At 37.9% G+C, this 18009-nt stretch overlaps 1 protein-coding gene across 1 annotated transcript in view; it reads left to right on the top strand.

Moving 5' to 3' along the window:
- ITGA8 (integrin subunit alpha 8) overlaps positions 1 to 18009 on the top strand; it is a 181501-nt gene that overhangs the window by 121463 nt on the left and 42029 nt on the right. Inside the window, exons 23-25 of the mRNA XM_065398815.1 lie at positions 1454 to 1534; positions 8963 to 9068; positions 10971 to 11129. Of these exons, the coding sequence (XP_065254887.1) occupies positions 1454 to 1534; positions 8963 to 9068; positions 10971 to 11129 (346 nt within the window). The remainder of the gene's footprint in view (positions 1 to 1453; positions 1535 to 8962; positions 9069 to 10970; positions 11130 to 18009) is intronic.

The following is an 18009-nucleotide window of genomic DNA, read 5'->3' as shown; positions in this document are numbered from 1 at the left end:
ACAGAATTACCCTATTACTTCTCAGTAGTTAGTCAATGAGAATTCTGGCCTGTTCAAAATGTTTCCATTTAACTGATGCTACCCAGATGCGATAACAGTAAACTATGACAGCAATAGAGGCTCAAACTCGGTTGGAAAGGGGCCTTCTAGGCTTGCTTGGAAATGCTCAAAACCTCACTAACATTAGTCTCATGATGAAAATGAGTTTGAAATCTCTAAATATTTATATTGCATATGTATATGGTCTTGATCCCACAAATCCTTCCTCGCATGGATAGTCCCCTAATCTTATGATCAGTCATATTGAAGTGAAAAGGACTACATGCACTAGGGAGGGTTTGTTGGATGATAAGGCCTACATGTTTGTTTATAGAAAAGTGAGAGAATCTTAAGGCCTTAAATCTGGGGATTCATTTTTATTGCTGGGTGAGATCTGGAGTAGAAAGACTGAGGAAAAATGTAGTTCATTTCAATGATAGTTTTTCCCTGAGGGATTTTTCATTTAATCTTATTGTTCTTCACACTCACAAGTTTGAAGCCAAACAGTAACAGAGGACAGCTTGTTAGTTAGCCTTGCCATGTTTTCATGCACAAAATTGTTCTTGGTTTTACTGGGATTCTGCTACACAGACAGATGCAAAATCAGACCAGACAGTTTACATGGTCTTATAACCAAGCTAAACAAATGCTCTAACTAATTGTTCTTTTGTGTCATAACCAGCTCACAAGATTTTCTAAAAGAAGCCTGATTTTATTGCATTATTAAAACATGTGATATCAATTATTACAGTAGAACCCCTATTTTATTAACTAATTGGGGACTGAGGAGTTCATATGATCGAAATTTTCATAAAATTGAACATCTCATAATTACAATAGGTGTGGTGCATAAGATAATGTATTAATCGTTCAGTGACAGTGTACATAACAAATGGTAATAAAAGAATAAAGCATGCCTGATTTTTCTCTCTCTCAGTATGGTCAAACCTGTACATCTGCTTGAATGTTGGCTAAAGGATTGAAGTCACATTCGGCTGCAGAAAGATGACTTGGGTGGCAGAAAAATGGTTCATATAAGTGGTCGTTTATAAGACAGTTCATAAAATTGAGGTTCTGCTGTATATAGTAGGAAATGAAATAAGAATGGCATATAAGACTCAACAGAAACAAATTAATTTTTGTTCTTTGAAATACACCCCATATATATATATATTATATATATAACTAACTATACATTATATCCATGTGTATGCATGCTTGCATATAATATAATTATTAATTTTTGTAGGTTCTAAAGTCAGTGATATAACATCTCCAATACTACTTTTTCTAATTGGTTGATGGTGGACACTGGGATTAAACTGAATTCTAAAGTATCAAAGTTAGTATTAAATGATTGTTTTTCTAATTTTATACTTGAAACCTAACTAACCTGTGTGCAAATCTGTTCTAGTTCTAATAAGGTTAAACCCACCAGCAATTTGGTTAACCTTGAAATCAACATCAGTGCTGTGGCTCAAGTGCAGATCATAGGGTAAGCACTTCAGTATTTCAGTTCATACTTGCAACCAATGCACATTTTTTCAATGAATCTTTATATGACTGTATATTATTTATGGCCCAATCCAGCAAGGTCTTTCAAGTGCAGAACTCTCACTGATTTCAGGGGATTACCACACACAGAAGCTTTGCAGGATGGGGGCTTTAGGTCCTGTCATGTGGAGTAAATGGGCTCTGTGCCCACACAGAGCCCTATTGTCTTCATATATTCAATTGTGTACGCACATAAAAACTGCAGGTTCAATTCTGGAGTCTGGAATTATCATAATAAATGACAACAAGAAATTTGGAAGGGGTATTAAGCCTTTTGTTACAGGACATAGGTTTCATCCTGATAGTTTGTGAGGGGGCAGGGGGAGATTATCACACATCTGCCTACTGCAGGGTTCTTACATTTTCCTCTGAACCAGCTGTGGGATAGTGGGCTAGATGGGGCCTTTGGTGTGATCCAGACTGGCAATTACTACATTTTTATATCCTCACATATATTTGGAAACTGAAAAAGGCAAGAAGCAAAAGGCACGTGTGGTAAATATTCAAAACACATCGTTAATCTAGAGAGCTTTCCACTTTGGTTCTGAACAGTGTTAATGATTTTGCATGGACAACGTTAATTATTGCTCGGACAGTTGTATGCTGTTGCTGATATCTAAACTAGACCCAATACATAAAATGCAAGTACTCTATTACTGTTTATGTGTCTAGCACACAAAAGCATCCCAGGCACCTCACAGATCATAGAGAAGACATGGTCCCTGCTCCAAAGAACAAACAATTTAAGATGATCTATCTCAGAGTTTTCTGTAGCCCTTTACCATAGTATCTCTCTGACCAATATATGCTGAGATTAAAATTATATAAATCACATTATCAATATGTATTATTGATACCACATATATTAATATGCATTAAGCACACAATATCAGTATGACATATATAATTTCTAGTACTTATATTGCCTGAATTGGCCTTTGTCTTGTATAATTCTGAGAGAGAAAAGACAAGTGAGGTAATATCTTTTTTCGGACCAACGTGTGTTGGTGGAAGGCACTGCAAACAACTATGGTTTTATAATCCTGTTCACTTACGCTAAGTATCCCATAAGACTTTGCTAACCTGAAGTAATCTTTGGCATTAGAAAATAAGAAACTTGTCTAAGGCAAAATACGTTAACGTTTTACCCTGGAACAAGCTGGGGAGGTACCTTCACACACATGCTAGTATCCAAAACAAAGATAAGGAAAGGTACAGAACAACAATTTATGGAATAAAGATGAGCTGATGGGTTGGATTTTAGTAACATGTAAAAAGTCTTATAACTTGTAAAATCATCCCATTTAGCTGAAATGTGTATTTTTGGGAGCAAATGTTCTGTGTAAGGTGAATTTAACAACACTGCATGAGACTGCTTCCCAGAAACTGGTATCATATTGAACTTTTCTTCCTGTACTACTATTGAATTTTAGCAATAAACCTGACTGACATTGGTTATTTGGTCTCCTGAATGTATTTCATACCTAACCAAAGTGTGGTTAAGCAATTGACTATGCAATTTATCAACAATCTAAGTGCTTCCCAGCTAACAGCATAAAGAAGCCTAAAAGAAAGGGGTAATTGAAAGGAACATGAGGGGCAAACCAAAGAACATGTGGTCTTCTGTTAAAGGTTACTTTTTTGTAAAGCAGTGTTTGTTTTTAAAATGTTCAGGATTAAAGTGAGTTTGCATCATTTTCTGTGATAGTCAGAGGTAGTAGAGAGGAAGGGAGATGGAGAGAAAGAGGTGATATTTTTGGCAAGGTGGTGTTATGGGAGAGGGTTTATAGAGACTGAAACAAAAGATGATTGGGAAGCCTACATAGCGGGAAGAGAAAGTGGAGATTGAGGATGCAGTAAGGAGAAGAAAGCAAGGTGCACTCTGTGTGTGTGTGTGTGTGTGTGTGTGTGTGTGTGTGTGTGTGTGTGTGTGTGTGTGTGTGTGTGTGTGTGTGAGAGAGAGAGAGAGAGAGAGAGAGAGAGAGAGAGAGAGAGAGAGAGAGGTGGGGGTTGTCAAGAGTAGGTGATGACGTTAAGGAACAGTAAGAGGTTAGAGAGAATGAGTGAACCAATTAGAGTGAAATGTGCAGTAATCATAGCCCTAAAATCCTGGGGCTGCAGATTTTGGAGTCATTCTTCCCACCCCTGCTGCAGCTGGTGATGGTGAGTGCCTGTGCTCATAGAGGAATCTGTGCCTCCAGGAATATGCTGGACTTGGTGGAGAAGGGCCATGTGGGTGCAACCTGGCCTTTGGGGCCTGATGCCCTGAAAGTGCTGGTGCTGGTTCAGTGGCAGCCAAGGAAGCAAGTGGGACTGAGCATGTGCTGAAGTGCTTATCTGAACCAGGGACAAAATAAAGATATAAACTGGCAACAGAGCTGGTTGAAAACATTGCTATTTTGAGGGCAGGGATCTTCCCTATTAAAGTGCCCCCTGTTTTTCAGTGACGACTCTAACATTCTGGGTGGTTGCATAGTGCATCCACAGATTACTCTTCTGTGGGCTCTTACTTGTCTCTCTACTGTAATGTTTTTCTACACTACAGTATGCATGTCTTTTGATGAAAATCTATGTAAACAGATAAACAGCTGGGCCTGGGCATTTGGAAAACTAACATCAAATATTAGAGAACTTACCCAGAAATAGGCCTTAGGGACAGGTGACCTGGGTTGCTGCCCAGGGTGCTGAAAACATGAGAATTGTTTCATTAAATGACTTGTAGTCAGCACACTCTCCACTTTGTGCTTGTTAATCCCTTTGCTTTTGGTATTTGCCATAAAATGGTGGATGTGTGAAGAAACATCACAAGGTCTTTGCCTGAGAGATTTTTCTAATTAAGGAACTGAACCTCAGAGAAGCTAACCACCCCAACTCTCAGGGAATTGGGGGAGTGGGGAGAGAAATAATTGAATATTTTATTAAGGAAGTTTGACAAAATTCATCATATTATTTGCTGAATATATGTGTGATTTATTCTGCCACATCTGAGGTAGGGAAAATATCTTCATCAAATAATTTATTAAAACAAATGAAGAATTATTGAACCATCCCTTGTCATGCTTCCTGTTCGAGTTTGGTAATGCTGTTTGTCATTTTTTCTTTGAGGTATCTATGTTTCAGTGACTATTTGTGTGATTTCCACTTGTTCATAGCCAAGCCTCTGGCAGAGAACACCGTAGGAAGGAAGTCAGTTAGTATGGGAAGACCTGCTGCTGGCAGAAGTTTCTTAATAAGGATTAGATTACTGCACACCCTGGGTTCTGCAGTCATTGCAAAGATTACCCGCTGAGCTATGAATGTTATTTCACCGGTGATAGATATGATTTAACTGTTTTGGAATAGCATGTGGAAAGGAACAGAACAAAAAGGAATTTAATTATACAAAATGTAAGAGGTGTTTGTAGCATTTCATGGCATGTGGAATACTTGGTGGTGAAGTGGTAGGCATTTCATACAATGGTACTTCTGTTGTAGCATGTCATTAGTAACTTGTGGCAAATCACAACCTAGGTGGCATATCACCAAAAATAAAAGCCAGCACATTACATGCCTTTCCTTTCACTTGAAAGCATATCACATTCTCATCAATCAGTTATTTATGGTCCTATGAGAGCTTGCCTATTCATAGTGCTTTGAATAAATGCAATGGTTAAATAATCCTGTGAAATTCCATTAGTTTACAAAACAAGAAACAACCAAACTTACTTTGAACCACAGCTCTGAATAGCAACCAGTGTATATCTTAACAGTTGGATTTTTTTTCTTTTTGGAGGAGGAGTACCACCCCAACTAACAAAAAATGCTTTATAAACTCCTGGCAGAAACTCATTAAGCAAAATTGCACTTTTCCCCCCCAAGACAAGTACTCAGATTATCATTTTTATTCAGACCTCTGTTTGTATTTATAAAATGGTACCTTTACTAACAGGCTATGACTGTGAAAAGGTGAATTGGTTCTTTTTAAGAAAGAAAAATGCATTTTGAAAGCATAAGGAAAATTGAAATATTACTATATCTGGTTTGATTTGAAATGTACCCTTCCTTTACTGGTTTTTTATGCAGGCAATAAGTGTACGTATAGCACAGTTTGCCTGGTATAGCTTCAGGCCCTGCTGCTGTCCCAGTTTGCCTTTGCTAATAGCCCCCCTTCAAGGTTTAAAGCCCTTTATCAGCCCCTAGCGGGAGCTCCTCATCCCGGTCTCCATGCAGGTCTCCCTCCCAGGCCTTCTTCCTGGAAGCTCTGGAGAGTTCTCACCTGCCCTCTTCCCAGCAGGCTCCCTCCCCAAACCTTCTTAGCTGGCTTCTGCTCCCTGAAGCTTGGCTCTCTGCCTCGGAACTAAGGAGAACTCTGAATTCTCCCTTGTTGAACTCAGGTTGCCTTTACATTCCCCAGAAAGCGTGGTCCAGTTTCATACTACTCCCTGTCATGTGGGCCCTGGTGTCATTCATTTCACCTGAGGAGGTGGGTTAAGCCTGCCACAAGTGAGGCTGAACCTAACCCCCTTCAGGGCCAGCTTACCCGGTGATGGCATAGTACACTATTGTGTGTGACTTCTATAGCATTAATAAAAAGTAAAATATGTGATTTCTTTGTCATAAGAAAGTGTTACAGAAATAAAGTGATAGCAGTAGAGATTAAATTTGGTGACTTTCATTTAAATATGCTGTCTCATACCAATTTTTTTTTAAATTCAGTATTTTATAGTAGACAGGACTGTGTAAATTAACATTTTAAATTAAATATGGTGATATTAAAAGCATTTTTCCATCAAATATGAAATATTACCTAAGAGAAACGTCCAAAGAATGGAGCAATAAGAGTAAACAAATTATCATGATGATTGAGATCATAGGTCAAATACAAATTCTTATAGTACATTTTAGGCAAATTTCCTTTCAAAGACTTTACCTATTTTATCTTATTAGTGTTTCTGTGGTGCTGATTCCCCCATCTTCTACTCCTAACAGTTTAGTAAGAGTCCTTAGACAATAAGTTATTCAAACATTCCGATTTCTAAATTAAATACAAAATAAAATTAATCAAAATGTAGAGAGAAATACCCTTCAAATGAACCTGATTTACTTCATTTATTATAAAAATGGCAGCCATCCCAAGCATCCATTGTAAAATCTATTAAAATAAACTTTACACACCCCTGTATTCTTTTATTTTAAAATAATTTTAACGGAATGTCTAAATTTATATTTTTCACATTGTTTCTCTTGATGAGAAGAACACTGCATGAGGAATCAAATAGGAAACACAGGCTTTTAAAGCCTTCCCTTTTTTATTTATAGCACAGCCAGTGTTTTGCAGTATTTTAGTGGTTCCTTAAAGTGACATGTGTCCAGGCTTTGTTTCCTAATCTCCAAAGAAGCATTAAAATGGAGACTACTACTGGAATGAAAGCAATTTGTGAAATGTAACAGATTAGAGCCAAGCACCTAATCTAAAATGCTCTTACTTTTAAAAATATATATATTAATTTTATGTGTCTTATTTGGCTTTAGTTTATGAATGTGGTTTCTGGTATCCTTGCTGTTGCGAGTTGATGGCCTTTTTATAGCCCAAGGGAATATTCAGAATTACCAATATAGTTCAGGCTTGCCTTAACATTCTGAAGTCACAGTTTTAGCTGTTCTTTCACTGTGTTTCCAAACTACTCCAGATGCTCTCCACTTATTCTTATCCAATATTCCTTTATTTTCTGCTATATTCGGCAGCAAAGTTTCTGTCAGAAATTTCAGTAGCTGTGCATGACATTAGAACTGGAAACTGAAACCTTTTTTTCTTCCAAAGACATTTTAAAATGTCAGCGTTTGTGACAAAAATATTGGGTCTTCTGTTCTTCAAGGAGCAACCTGCTCCTATGGTTCGGCATTCGGTGTTAAGATTCAGGAGAAAGCTCTTTTTAACATCAGTGGTTAGAAGGCCATGATTGTTATGTTATATATTTAATCAAACATTAACCTAGATGAAAAATTCATTTGCGATTTACATTGTTTACAACATGCTGTTGGCCCAAACATGAATTTCCAGCTCTGAGAGAGAACACATTTAACCCTCACACCTCTCCTCAAAGCTGCATAATCTTAAAATTAGTACCAAGTGGGTTTTACAGCAAAACTGCAATCGACGTTAACTGCTGCAATGAAAGGGTAATATTGAATTTGATTATTTATTATTTTAACACAAACCTACTTCTGTTGCCGGCAGTATTGTCGGATGTACATTGCAGGATGTACTGACCAGAACTCACGTAATGGGCTAGAAAAGAATCTTGGGCTGTGATAGTTTAAGATCTCATAGGCTAAACTGGGTTAAAGTTAGTGATTGGGTTGGAGGCCTCCATGGAACTTGCAGGTGCTGCAGGAAATATTATTTGTGATTTAGATAGGAATTTTAAAAGAATTAACGCTACTCAGCCCTTTCTGAGACGGTAGAGAGGAAAATAAAATAGGAGGCTAGAAAAAAATTGTGAAGTTCTAATTTACTCTGGGATGGAGATGCAAAGAAGGTAGAAAAGCATCTGATCCAGGTGCTTAGTTTCATTATGTACTATGTCTTTTTCTCTTAACCCTTGTTTACTGATTGTATGATGCTCTAACATTTTGGATAATTGCTATGAATATTACTGTCTTTGAACCAAAAAAAGGAAGGTGATCCAGTGTTTAGGACACTAGCCAGGGCTGAGGAGCACTGGGTACAATTCCTTGCTGCACAACAGACTTTCTGTGACCCTAGGCAAGTTGCACATCTTAAAATGGGAATAATAGAACTTCCTTACCTCAAAAGGGTGTTGCAAGGATAAATACATGAAAGATTGTGAGGCACTCAGATACTACAAGAAGGGAGGCCAAATAATTACCTAAGATAGATAAAATTGGCTTTAAAAAGGAAGTAGAATGTAAAGTTCTAGACTCTGGATACTCTGGATGAGGATGAGAAGAAAAACCTGAAGTTTTTGTGTAGAGCACTAACCTGGGTTTATAGCATTGTGTGATGCGTTCAGACACCAGAATGAGGAGTATGCTATAAATACATAGACAGATAGCACTCTTCCCTCCAAGTCAACAGAGAATCAGTCCTCTAATGGTAGGGGGCAACATGTTGCTGGAGGATGCCCTCCTTCAGATGAGATGTAAGTCTGAGATACTGACCATTGGGGGTTAAAGAGTCTACTGCACTTTTTGGAAGCATTGTCCCATTCTCCTAGCATAATTCTAGTGACCATTCGGCCTATCTAAAATGTATTTGTAGTTTCAACTGGATAGAGTAGTCTTACCTTTGTTAAAGATCGTATATCTGATGATAACATAGCAGATGAATCTACAAGTGACATATTAAGCCTTTTTATATATATTGCAGTGTGTCTCGTCCTCCACAAATTGTTTTGCCACTTCACAACTGGGAGCCTAAAGATGAGCCCACCAAAGAAGAGGATGTCGGCCCTTTAGTAGAACACATATATGAGGTATAATTTGAAAGCATTTAGCTTCTTATAGGTCTGTTTCTGCTCCACTGAGATCATTTGGAGTTTGGTCATTGTCATCATCTGGAGCTGATACAAGTCTTAATGCAAATATTGTTATTCTAGGCGTTGGTCCAAATTCAGTCCTGGAGTAACCAGGCACAACTCCTGTGGTTTAGTGAGAGAGGCACCAGTTTATGCCAGGACAGGATTTACTCCCTGGTCATTAAGGAATCCTAAACACTTTTGGTGTTTACTAAATACTAACCAAGAAGCTGTGGACCAGATCTGAAGCACGTTAAAGTGAATGCTGAGTTTTTCCATTGACTTCAATGGGTTTTTGAGGTGGTCCTATGAGAACTATGAAAATGATAAAATATGTTGCCTTTAAAATGTAAGTAACTCCAAAAATCACAGCAACTTAAATACAACAACATGTTCTCTGCTCTCCGAGTGAAAGATGTGTAGCTTCCAAAACAACAACAAAAAACTTCACAAGTATACACAAGGAGGCTTTGTGTATTAATATTTTGAAGCGTACGTCTTTCCATCATGTGTTTTTTCTTCTGGAGATACACTGATTAAAAAGAAAGGGGGGGGGGGGGTTCATGTTCAAAACAAGTACTTGGAATGAACTAGACTGAATACAGACCATGTTTTGAATTTGATAAATGACCTTCTGCAAGGGGGTGAAACAAAGTGCTTCACATATGGTTACAATTCACAAGCCAGTAGTCAGGAAAGGATAGGCAACTTGAAACAGAGAAGGAACCACTAAACTTAAACAAAATTATCTGGTTAAAATTTGCAAGCCGAATACTGAAGTTAAATTAATCAGAGATATCAACCTATGAACAAAATCAAGTATTATGTTCTAATTTTACAGCTTAACATGTTTCTACAACTTGTAATAAGGATCTTCATGTTACCCCACTTGGGCTCTGATGGAGCAGTGCACTTAAACATGTATGTAACTTTCAGCATATGTGTAGTCCTATTGAGTAAGGAATCCCCTATGGTTTAGTCACAAACAAAAACTTCACTGAAAAAGAAGTAAGGTTGAAAATGTGTGTCACTGGGGTCCAGTTAAAGCCCAGAAACCAACAGTGCACTTTCTTCACAAAAAAAGTCTAAAATGTCTCAGAATCAACAGCAAAGCATCCAGCCTATTCCACTCTTACAGCCATACCCAATTTACGCCACCTACCCAAACTTAAAATTGCCCTCACACATTTGTGAAAGTATATGCTCATGTGAAAATAATAATTTAGAAGGTTCTGGGAGCATCATTTTCTTTTCTGATTTTTTTTTTTTTTTACCAAACTTCCCAGAAAATCTCTTCTCTGGGATGTGCTGTGACCCCTGAGATTTCAGGAAGACTTTGTGGAAAGCTGGCTTGAAGAGGTTTGAAAACTGGGTTTTTAATAATGAGGAAGTAGCTTGAGCCTTCACTATGAAACAGCTACTGCTGCTCCCTCAAAGGGGGTTAAGTTCTAACACTGATGTAACAGCTATAAATTTCCAGTAACTTCGTTGTTGTAAATGAGGACAGAATCTAGCACTTTATTTTTTCATCCCCACTTTGTAGGCAATTGCAGACCTTAGCATCAGAGCTAAAAATATAAGTGAGAAAGCCACTAAGCACTTGAATATTGACCGGGACCTAGGAAACCTGTGTGTTATTCCCACATCTGCCAATGCCCTACTGGCTGACCCTGAGCAAGTCACTTCACCTCTCTGTGCTTCAGATTCCCCACCTATAAAATGAGAATAATGATGTTTACCTCTTTTGTAAGGCTCGTTGATATCTGTGGCTGAAAAGTGTTGTAAGGTCTAAATGGATGTTGTTGTTGTTCCTGGTCTTGGAAAGTTGTACATTGATGGGTTTTGTTATTTATTTGACAGCTGTACAATATTGGACCGAGTGCCATCAATGAAACATTACTCCATGTTGGATGGCCTGCATCCAGTCGAGAGGAGTCTCTTCTTTACATTCTTCATATTCAGACACATGGACCGTTGCAATGTCAAACAAGCTCTGCTATCAATATATTCCAAATAAAGGTAGGATACTTGCTACTGTTTTTTAGCCTTGTCTACATTTTGTTTGCTTTTTTTTTTTTTGACTGCCACGCCACTCTGAGCACAAGGTTTCATTCAGCTGTTCACAATGGCACCCAGATAATTTTCCTGTCTTGGAAAATGTCGCTATTTAGAATGTATAGAACCTGACAAGCTTTGTACTGTGATGTGTGTTAAATCTCTATCCTATTTTTTATCAAGGGACTCTGGTTTTAGTTGCAAGGTTGGAGCCCCAAGAATTAGACACAAGATGATTTTACAAAGGGGAACTTTGCTCTCTGTATTTTTAAGGGGCAATTTTATTACAGCTGTAAATAGACAATGCAGGATTTTGGAGCTCTCATGAGACCCTGTAAATTCTTATGCCATTAGTTTGCAAATGCCAGCTCCCAAGAGCTCAATATTTGGGAGATACTTGCAGATGCTCACATATATCAAGGCGCCTCAGTTTGACCTATCTCTACACACAACTGGTTAATACAACATGAAACTGGTTTGTTTATCTAATGCACATTGCACTTTCTCACAAAACTCTGGGTGAATCTCATAACATGCAAGTAGTCTGACTTTTGTGGTTCAAGTTCATAGTTTCACAAGTTTATGAAAATGTTAACTATGGGAAAAGATTAGCTCCCTACCACATTTTAGTTTTTGGACTGAAGACTCTATCATCATGCAATTTTTCTTTGGTTTGAGAAGACTTTGGCATTTTTGCTGCATCCTAATGTAATACTAAAAAGTGTATGCATGATTAACTCAACATAATTGGATCAAATTAAATGATCAGCTGGAAAATATCTGGGTAACTAGTCAAGATTACTAGTTGCACACTTTCCTTCTCTAAATTAATTCAGATTATTATTGATTGCAGACAGATTAAGACTACTTTGTAGAGACAAGAGTCTGACTCTGATTATACTTAGATTGGCTTTAGACAAGTGTGACTTCATTGGTTAAGTATTACTATAATTTATATTACAATAGCAACTCAAATTGGCTAGTCATACAGAAATGTACAGTAGCAAGATCTAGTGCCTGCCCCCAAAAAGCTTACAATCTAAAAAGAGAAAAAGCAGATAAACGGTAAATCAGAAAGTCAGAAAACATTCAGGCAAAATGCTCAGAGAATGGTGCCTGGCACACACATTCTTACTGCCAGCTTTTAAAAAAATATACATAAACTATCCTACCTGCAATTTACACGTAGCCTTTTTGTTCTGCTAAATAACAAATGGGTAGGATTTCATTCCATCTGTACATGAAACGTGCTACTAGAGAGTTTTCTTGTAATGCTGGTAAACTTACCTGGGTATCCAGGTACTTTCTCAGCTATGGTGTGCACTCGTAGTTCAAGACATTTTTGTCAGATTGATAAGAGTATATCATGGACACTTTTAGTTTTCTGCAATTGTTGAACATCAAAGTTCATATTTGTTTGTGATCAAAAACTACACTATGATTTTGGGAATATAGTGCCCTGGATGCTGGTCAGCAGTTGGCTGAGAATTCTTGTCTATATTCTTCCTGTTGACAGTGAAAAGACAAGTGTGTGCCTCAGTCACATTATCTGAAAAATAGGGATAATACCCACTTAGGAGTGCTGAGGATTAACAAATATCTCTTTATGCTTAATAAAGTGTTTTGATATCCTCCTATGGAAGGTGCTATAGCACGGCTAAGTTTTAACATCACGTAAATAAGCTCACTGGTATTGTACAAGATGATCAAATGTTTCTTCTGTAGAAATGAAAATTCTCCCATCTTTTATTCTTCCCCTTCTACTTCCAAATGCTGGAATCATTTGGCTGAACACTCAAAGTTGCACATAACTAATGCATAAAGTTTGAAAAAAACAATTGAGTTCCTGAAATAAAAATCTACAGAATAAGTATTCGGTATTGTACTATACTTGTTATAACGTTTATATCCTTAGTAAGGTTGCTCAACATCTTCACGTAATTTGAAGAAGCTTTCTGTCCATTTCTTAGACTTAATATTTAATTTGTGTATCAACTTGTTTACGTACATGCTTTCCTTAGAAATCTTGTTTAATACACATCGTATCGGGTATGACTTTACTGCAGTTTGCAATTATTGGGACAGTATAAGTAAATAACATGCTATACATCTCATAATACTTGCCAATTTCATTCAGAATTATTGGTGTATTATAGAGGGAGAAACTCTGAGATAAAACCTGAGGTCCTCACTGAAAGGTGCCTTTAAGGTGCAAGGCACCAACATCCCAGAGCTGCCTGATGGACAGGCAAAGAGTGACAATTGTGGCAGCTACGGCCACACCCTTTTAAAGGGCTCTAGAACGCTTTCCCTGTATGGCTGGTGGAGACAGAGGGAATCTATTACTCCACCTCCTTCCCAGCCTCTTTTGGCGTGGCTAACACTGCTAGTCCCATGAAGTTCTTCTGCTCCGGTGAGCAAAAGAACTGGAAGTTTAGATTGTAAGCATTTTGGGGCAGGCATCATCCTTTCTATTCAGTCTTTGTACAGCACCTAGCACAATGGGGTCTTAGGGCTGGGATTCCTAGACACTCGTGAAATACTAATACTAACCAGCCCCAGTACTGGGGCACAAATGGCCCCTGGGGAAGGCTTCTTGCACACACAGACACATCTTGCACTCATACTCAGCACTCAACCATAATAATCTGGCATTAAGTTTTTATATTTAAACTCTAGTGGTTTGTTTTTAGCTGGCATGTATGGAGATTTTTTTTTACATTGTATATTCATGTACTTCAAATTGTATAGTATGTGAATTCCCACATTACCTAAAATGATCAACTCTATCTCCATGTAGTCACATTAGGAGTCTGTTTTTATAGCTGCTTTTAAGTGCTCGTGGTTTTTAATATTTCAACAAATATCCATTGTTGCTATAAAATTTAATTGCTGAGTGCAATGCTGAATGGAATATAACACACTAATGGGAGGTACTAGGTATGAATGCCTGATGAAAGGATTCAAACAGTATATTATTATTTTATAACTTTGTGGAAGCTTTTGCTTTGTCAGCAGTATGATGCACTTATCAGTATAACCTTTCACTTGTCTCTTGTTAGTCATTTTTACAATGAAATGCTTCTCAAATTATTTCAGTGACCCAGGCACAAAAAAGGACCAACTGGTTTTCTATTCTGCATTATTGTTAATTAATGTCATGCATCCAAATTATTTTCCTTTCTATGGATCTGATTCTCTGTTCATAGAAGCTATGCAGATCTTGGAGTTTGGGATAAATCTATGTATGTAAAGGCCTAGTAGCAACCTTTCCACAAAAGCATTGATCTGTCATTCTCTAGAAGTGTGTATTTTAAGATCCACATTTGTTATGGCACACCCCCCAAAAGGAGCTGGGTTTGGTTCAAAGTCGGAAGATTTAGCAGAACACTCAGTTCTATATATTATGCCATGAGAAACAAGATAGCTAATTTATTAAACATTACTGATTCCAGACACTTCTTGGGGTAAACACTTCTCGTGTGTAGCCAGTAGCGAGTAAGTTGTTAAAGATCTTGTGGGAGAAACAGAGGTCCACATGCAAAACCTATTATAGATCTGTATAAGCAGGGATTTCAGAGTCTAATCTATGCCCTACACAAGGACAGCTATGTTAATAGCAGGCCACTGGGGGCTGAAATCCTCAGTGTAGACAAGGACTACTTTTTCACTGGTACATTTCAACTTCAGTCTGGCTAATGCTGCTGTGTATTCCAGAAGCAGCTTAAACAGGCTACTCTTGAAAGCGATGAGTAAAGTTGTACTAACAACCAATGTTTAGGTTGGCTAAGAATTCCAAAAAATCAAAAGATTTGTTCAACCCAAACATTTCAGTTTTGGTTTGAACTAAATATTTTGGTTCAATTTAGAGCATTTTAAACTGTTTTTATTTGAAGGAAGTTATTTCGAACAGAAAAATCGAAACAGCTTGTTTTGAAAATGTTGAAACGAAGTGTTTCTTTTTCTGAATATTTTCTTGTTGGCTGGTTGGCTTTTTGTCAACATGAACTATTCAGTGAAACCAACATGAATTTGCAGAGTGTTTTGGTGTTCCTGAATCTGCACTTTTCACCCTCCCCCTTCCACCACCAACCCTAAAAGTTTAAGACAAATTTTTTTCCCAGTTCTAGAGATCAGGATAAGGGAGAAATGCTACATTTTCCTTTGAAGTTGAGCAGCTCAAGAACCACTGGTGAGCGCAGGCAGCTGACATACAAAGAGAAATGCCATATCTTTCTTCCCATACAGCCGCTGTGTTCAACAAGACTTCTCAATTATAAATTTGATTTAAGAAGCTGAACTGGGAGCATTATAGTCAGGAGAGAGAGGAGCTCATAGGCAAAAGCATGCTTCAGGCGGTAGTGACATTTTTTATTTTTATTTTTTAACAAACAGAAAATTACTATTTTTTCACCTTCCTGTTTTCTTTTCCTCATTCCTGTCTTATTTTGATAATGGCTACATCTGTCACATAAATGAGACTGAGGGTTGTGATGTCATATCTCTGTTTTGTGTGTAATTTGATCATGGCAATGGAAGCATCAAAATGAGTAACCAGACTAAATAAGGGTTTAGATGCTCAGCATATTATAGCATACATTTAAAATAGCCCTTCTATATTTTAACTTTACAAAAGCATCATAAACAGAATGATAACTGCTGGTACATGAATTTATTTCAAATAAATAGTGTCAAATAAATACTATCATCATATGTTACTGCTTACAACAAACAGGAACAGATGCTGGTGGGGGGGAAACTTCAATTTCCAGGACAGACTGTATGTTTGCTAAGACTGAGACTTCACCGAAGGGCATTTTATGACTAACTCAGATGTCTAACTTCCACTGGAGTTAATGGGATTTGGACACCTAATTCCTGTAGGCTCCTTTGAAATTTCCAGCCTAAAATGCTTTGGACTTTTCCTACCAGCAAACCTCTCCACTGTGATGAATTGATCTTGTCTTGTGCAAATGTTTTTCTTATGCTTTTTTCTCCAAAAGGGCAGATTTAATCCATCAGTGTTTTTATATGCTCTTGGGGAGGCAAAGTGGGGATGGGGGATTTTCTATTTCTGAGGCTTTTTTGTGGAGGGAAAACCCTTAGAATGGTATTAAATGTATGATCTGCTTACTTTCCCTCCTCCAACTTTATCTGACAGTTATTTCAGCCCAAGTATGTATTCCCCTCCCATGCTGCAAATCACGTTCCAAATGTGACCTTGATGGCACTGGTCTCGTGCGGAATGTGACATTAAATTCCAGCCATTCCATGGATCCCATTTTCAGAAACCTTTAATTTTTCCAGCAGTTTAGATGGATAGATGTTAATGGGTTTTATCAAGTTCCCTCTTTATAGTGAGGCTTCTACATGAACAGTGATTCTGGCAGGCAAATGACATTTATTTTTGAGGGCTCTAGGCATGCAAACACATCAGTGGGGGATGCAGACGTCTGCAACTATAAACAATTTTCTTTTGTGCAGCATCTTTTATACAGGTCACATTCCAAAACACTCCATGGAGTTAAATAACAAATCACAACAGAGGGTGTTGCATGGAAAGAAAAGGAGGAAAGCTATGTTTTCAAGCTGAGGTTTGACATGAGAGATGAAGAGCTGAGGAGGTAAAGAGGTATAGAAAGTTTTCTGTAGATGCCAGGAACTGCAGAGAAGGAGGTGTGTGGAGGGGCCACGAAGGCCAAAACTAGACAAATGTAGGGAGCATCAAATGGCTTAGAGAAAGGTTTGGTCCATGAAATAGACAGGAGCAAGTGCATGGAAAGCTTTAGTAACAAAGGGCCAAACTCACCCCCCTCCTGACGCCGGGAGAAAACAATTTTATCTCCTTGTACTAACCTGGCCCCTTGGGCCACTGGAGACATTCAGCCCCCAAGGTAGAACAGGAGCTGCTTCCACATCTATCCTTCCCAGGTGGTTCTGCCTGTCTAGCGCAGCTTTAATCTCCAGTGAAAGCCATACAAACTGAGGCTGCAGTAGGGATGAACTGAATCAGGGTTTAGCCTAGCCATGTCTGTCCCATGCCAGCACTGCCAGCTTTTGGAGCTGGAGTTGCTGCCCGGGTATCTCCCCACAGAGAATAGATTGTGGTCAACTGGTGCTGCAAAAAATCCAGAAGACTTTTCACTCTGGAGAGAATCTTGCTACCTGAGAATTGCTTCCTGATGTGAAGAGGGAACTGCTGGAGGTGTTTGAGAAATGTAGTGTTGTGGATACATTTCTTAAACATGTGAGAGGGTGGGTTGTAGTACTCTGGAATAAGGAGAGCTGGAACCTCCACAAACTTTAAACCCTGTATAGAACATACACTACATTACTTATTTTTATATATTAGCCTTGTAATCTGTTCAGTATATTTTGTCTTTGAGCATGGGTGCTGGGGATAAAAAAACATCCTGACTAAAATGTCATTGAAACTGGCACATTCCAGAAAATGGTTTGATTTTGAAAAATTGGTATTTTTAGACAAAAATCCACTTCATCAAAAATTTCCCAACCAGCTCTATTCATGACCTATCCAACCTTGGAATCCTTTGATTGGGATTCCAGCTACCAAACTAGTCACTCAACTATTCTAGTGGATAGAATATATGTATTTCATGTAAAATATGTGTACTCAAGATTAAGAACAAGTTTTCAGCTGAATCATGGAGACTAGCTTTAGATGTTTGCAATAACTGAAGGTCCCTGTTGCCAAAACCCTATACTTTGTGAAATATTCACAATTTTTTAATCTGGTATTTGACCAACTCTACATTTATATATAATCTGTGATCATATATTGATGTCTTCTTCCAAAGATAAGTTTTAAAGTTCATTACAGTGT

This window comes from Emys orbicularis, chromosome 2, assembly GCF_028017835.1.
Source record: "Emys orbicularis isolate rEmyOrb1 chromosome 2, rEmyOrb1.hap1, whole genome shotgun sequence".
Classification (NCBI taxonomy): domain Eukaryota; kingdom Metazoa; phylum Chordata; order Testudines; family Emydidae; genus Emys; species Emys orbicularis.
The sequence above is the reverse complement of the archived record's forward strand: the minus strand, read 5'-3'. Positions and strand labels throughout refer to the sequence as shown.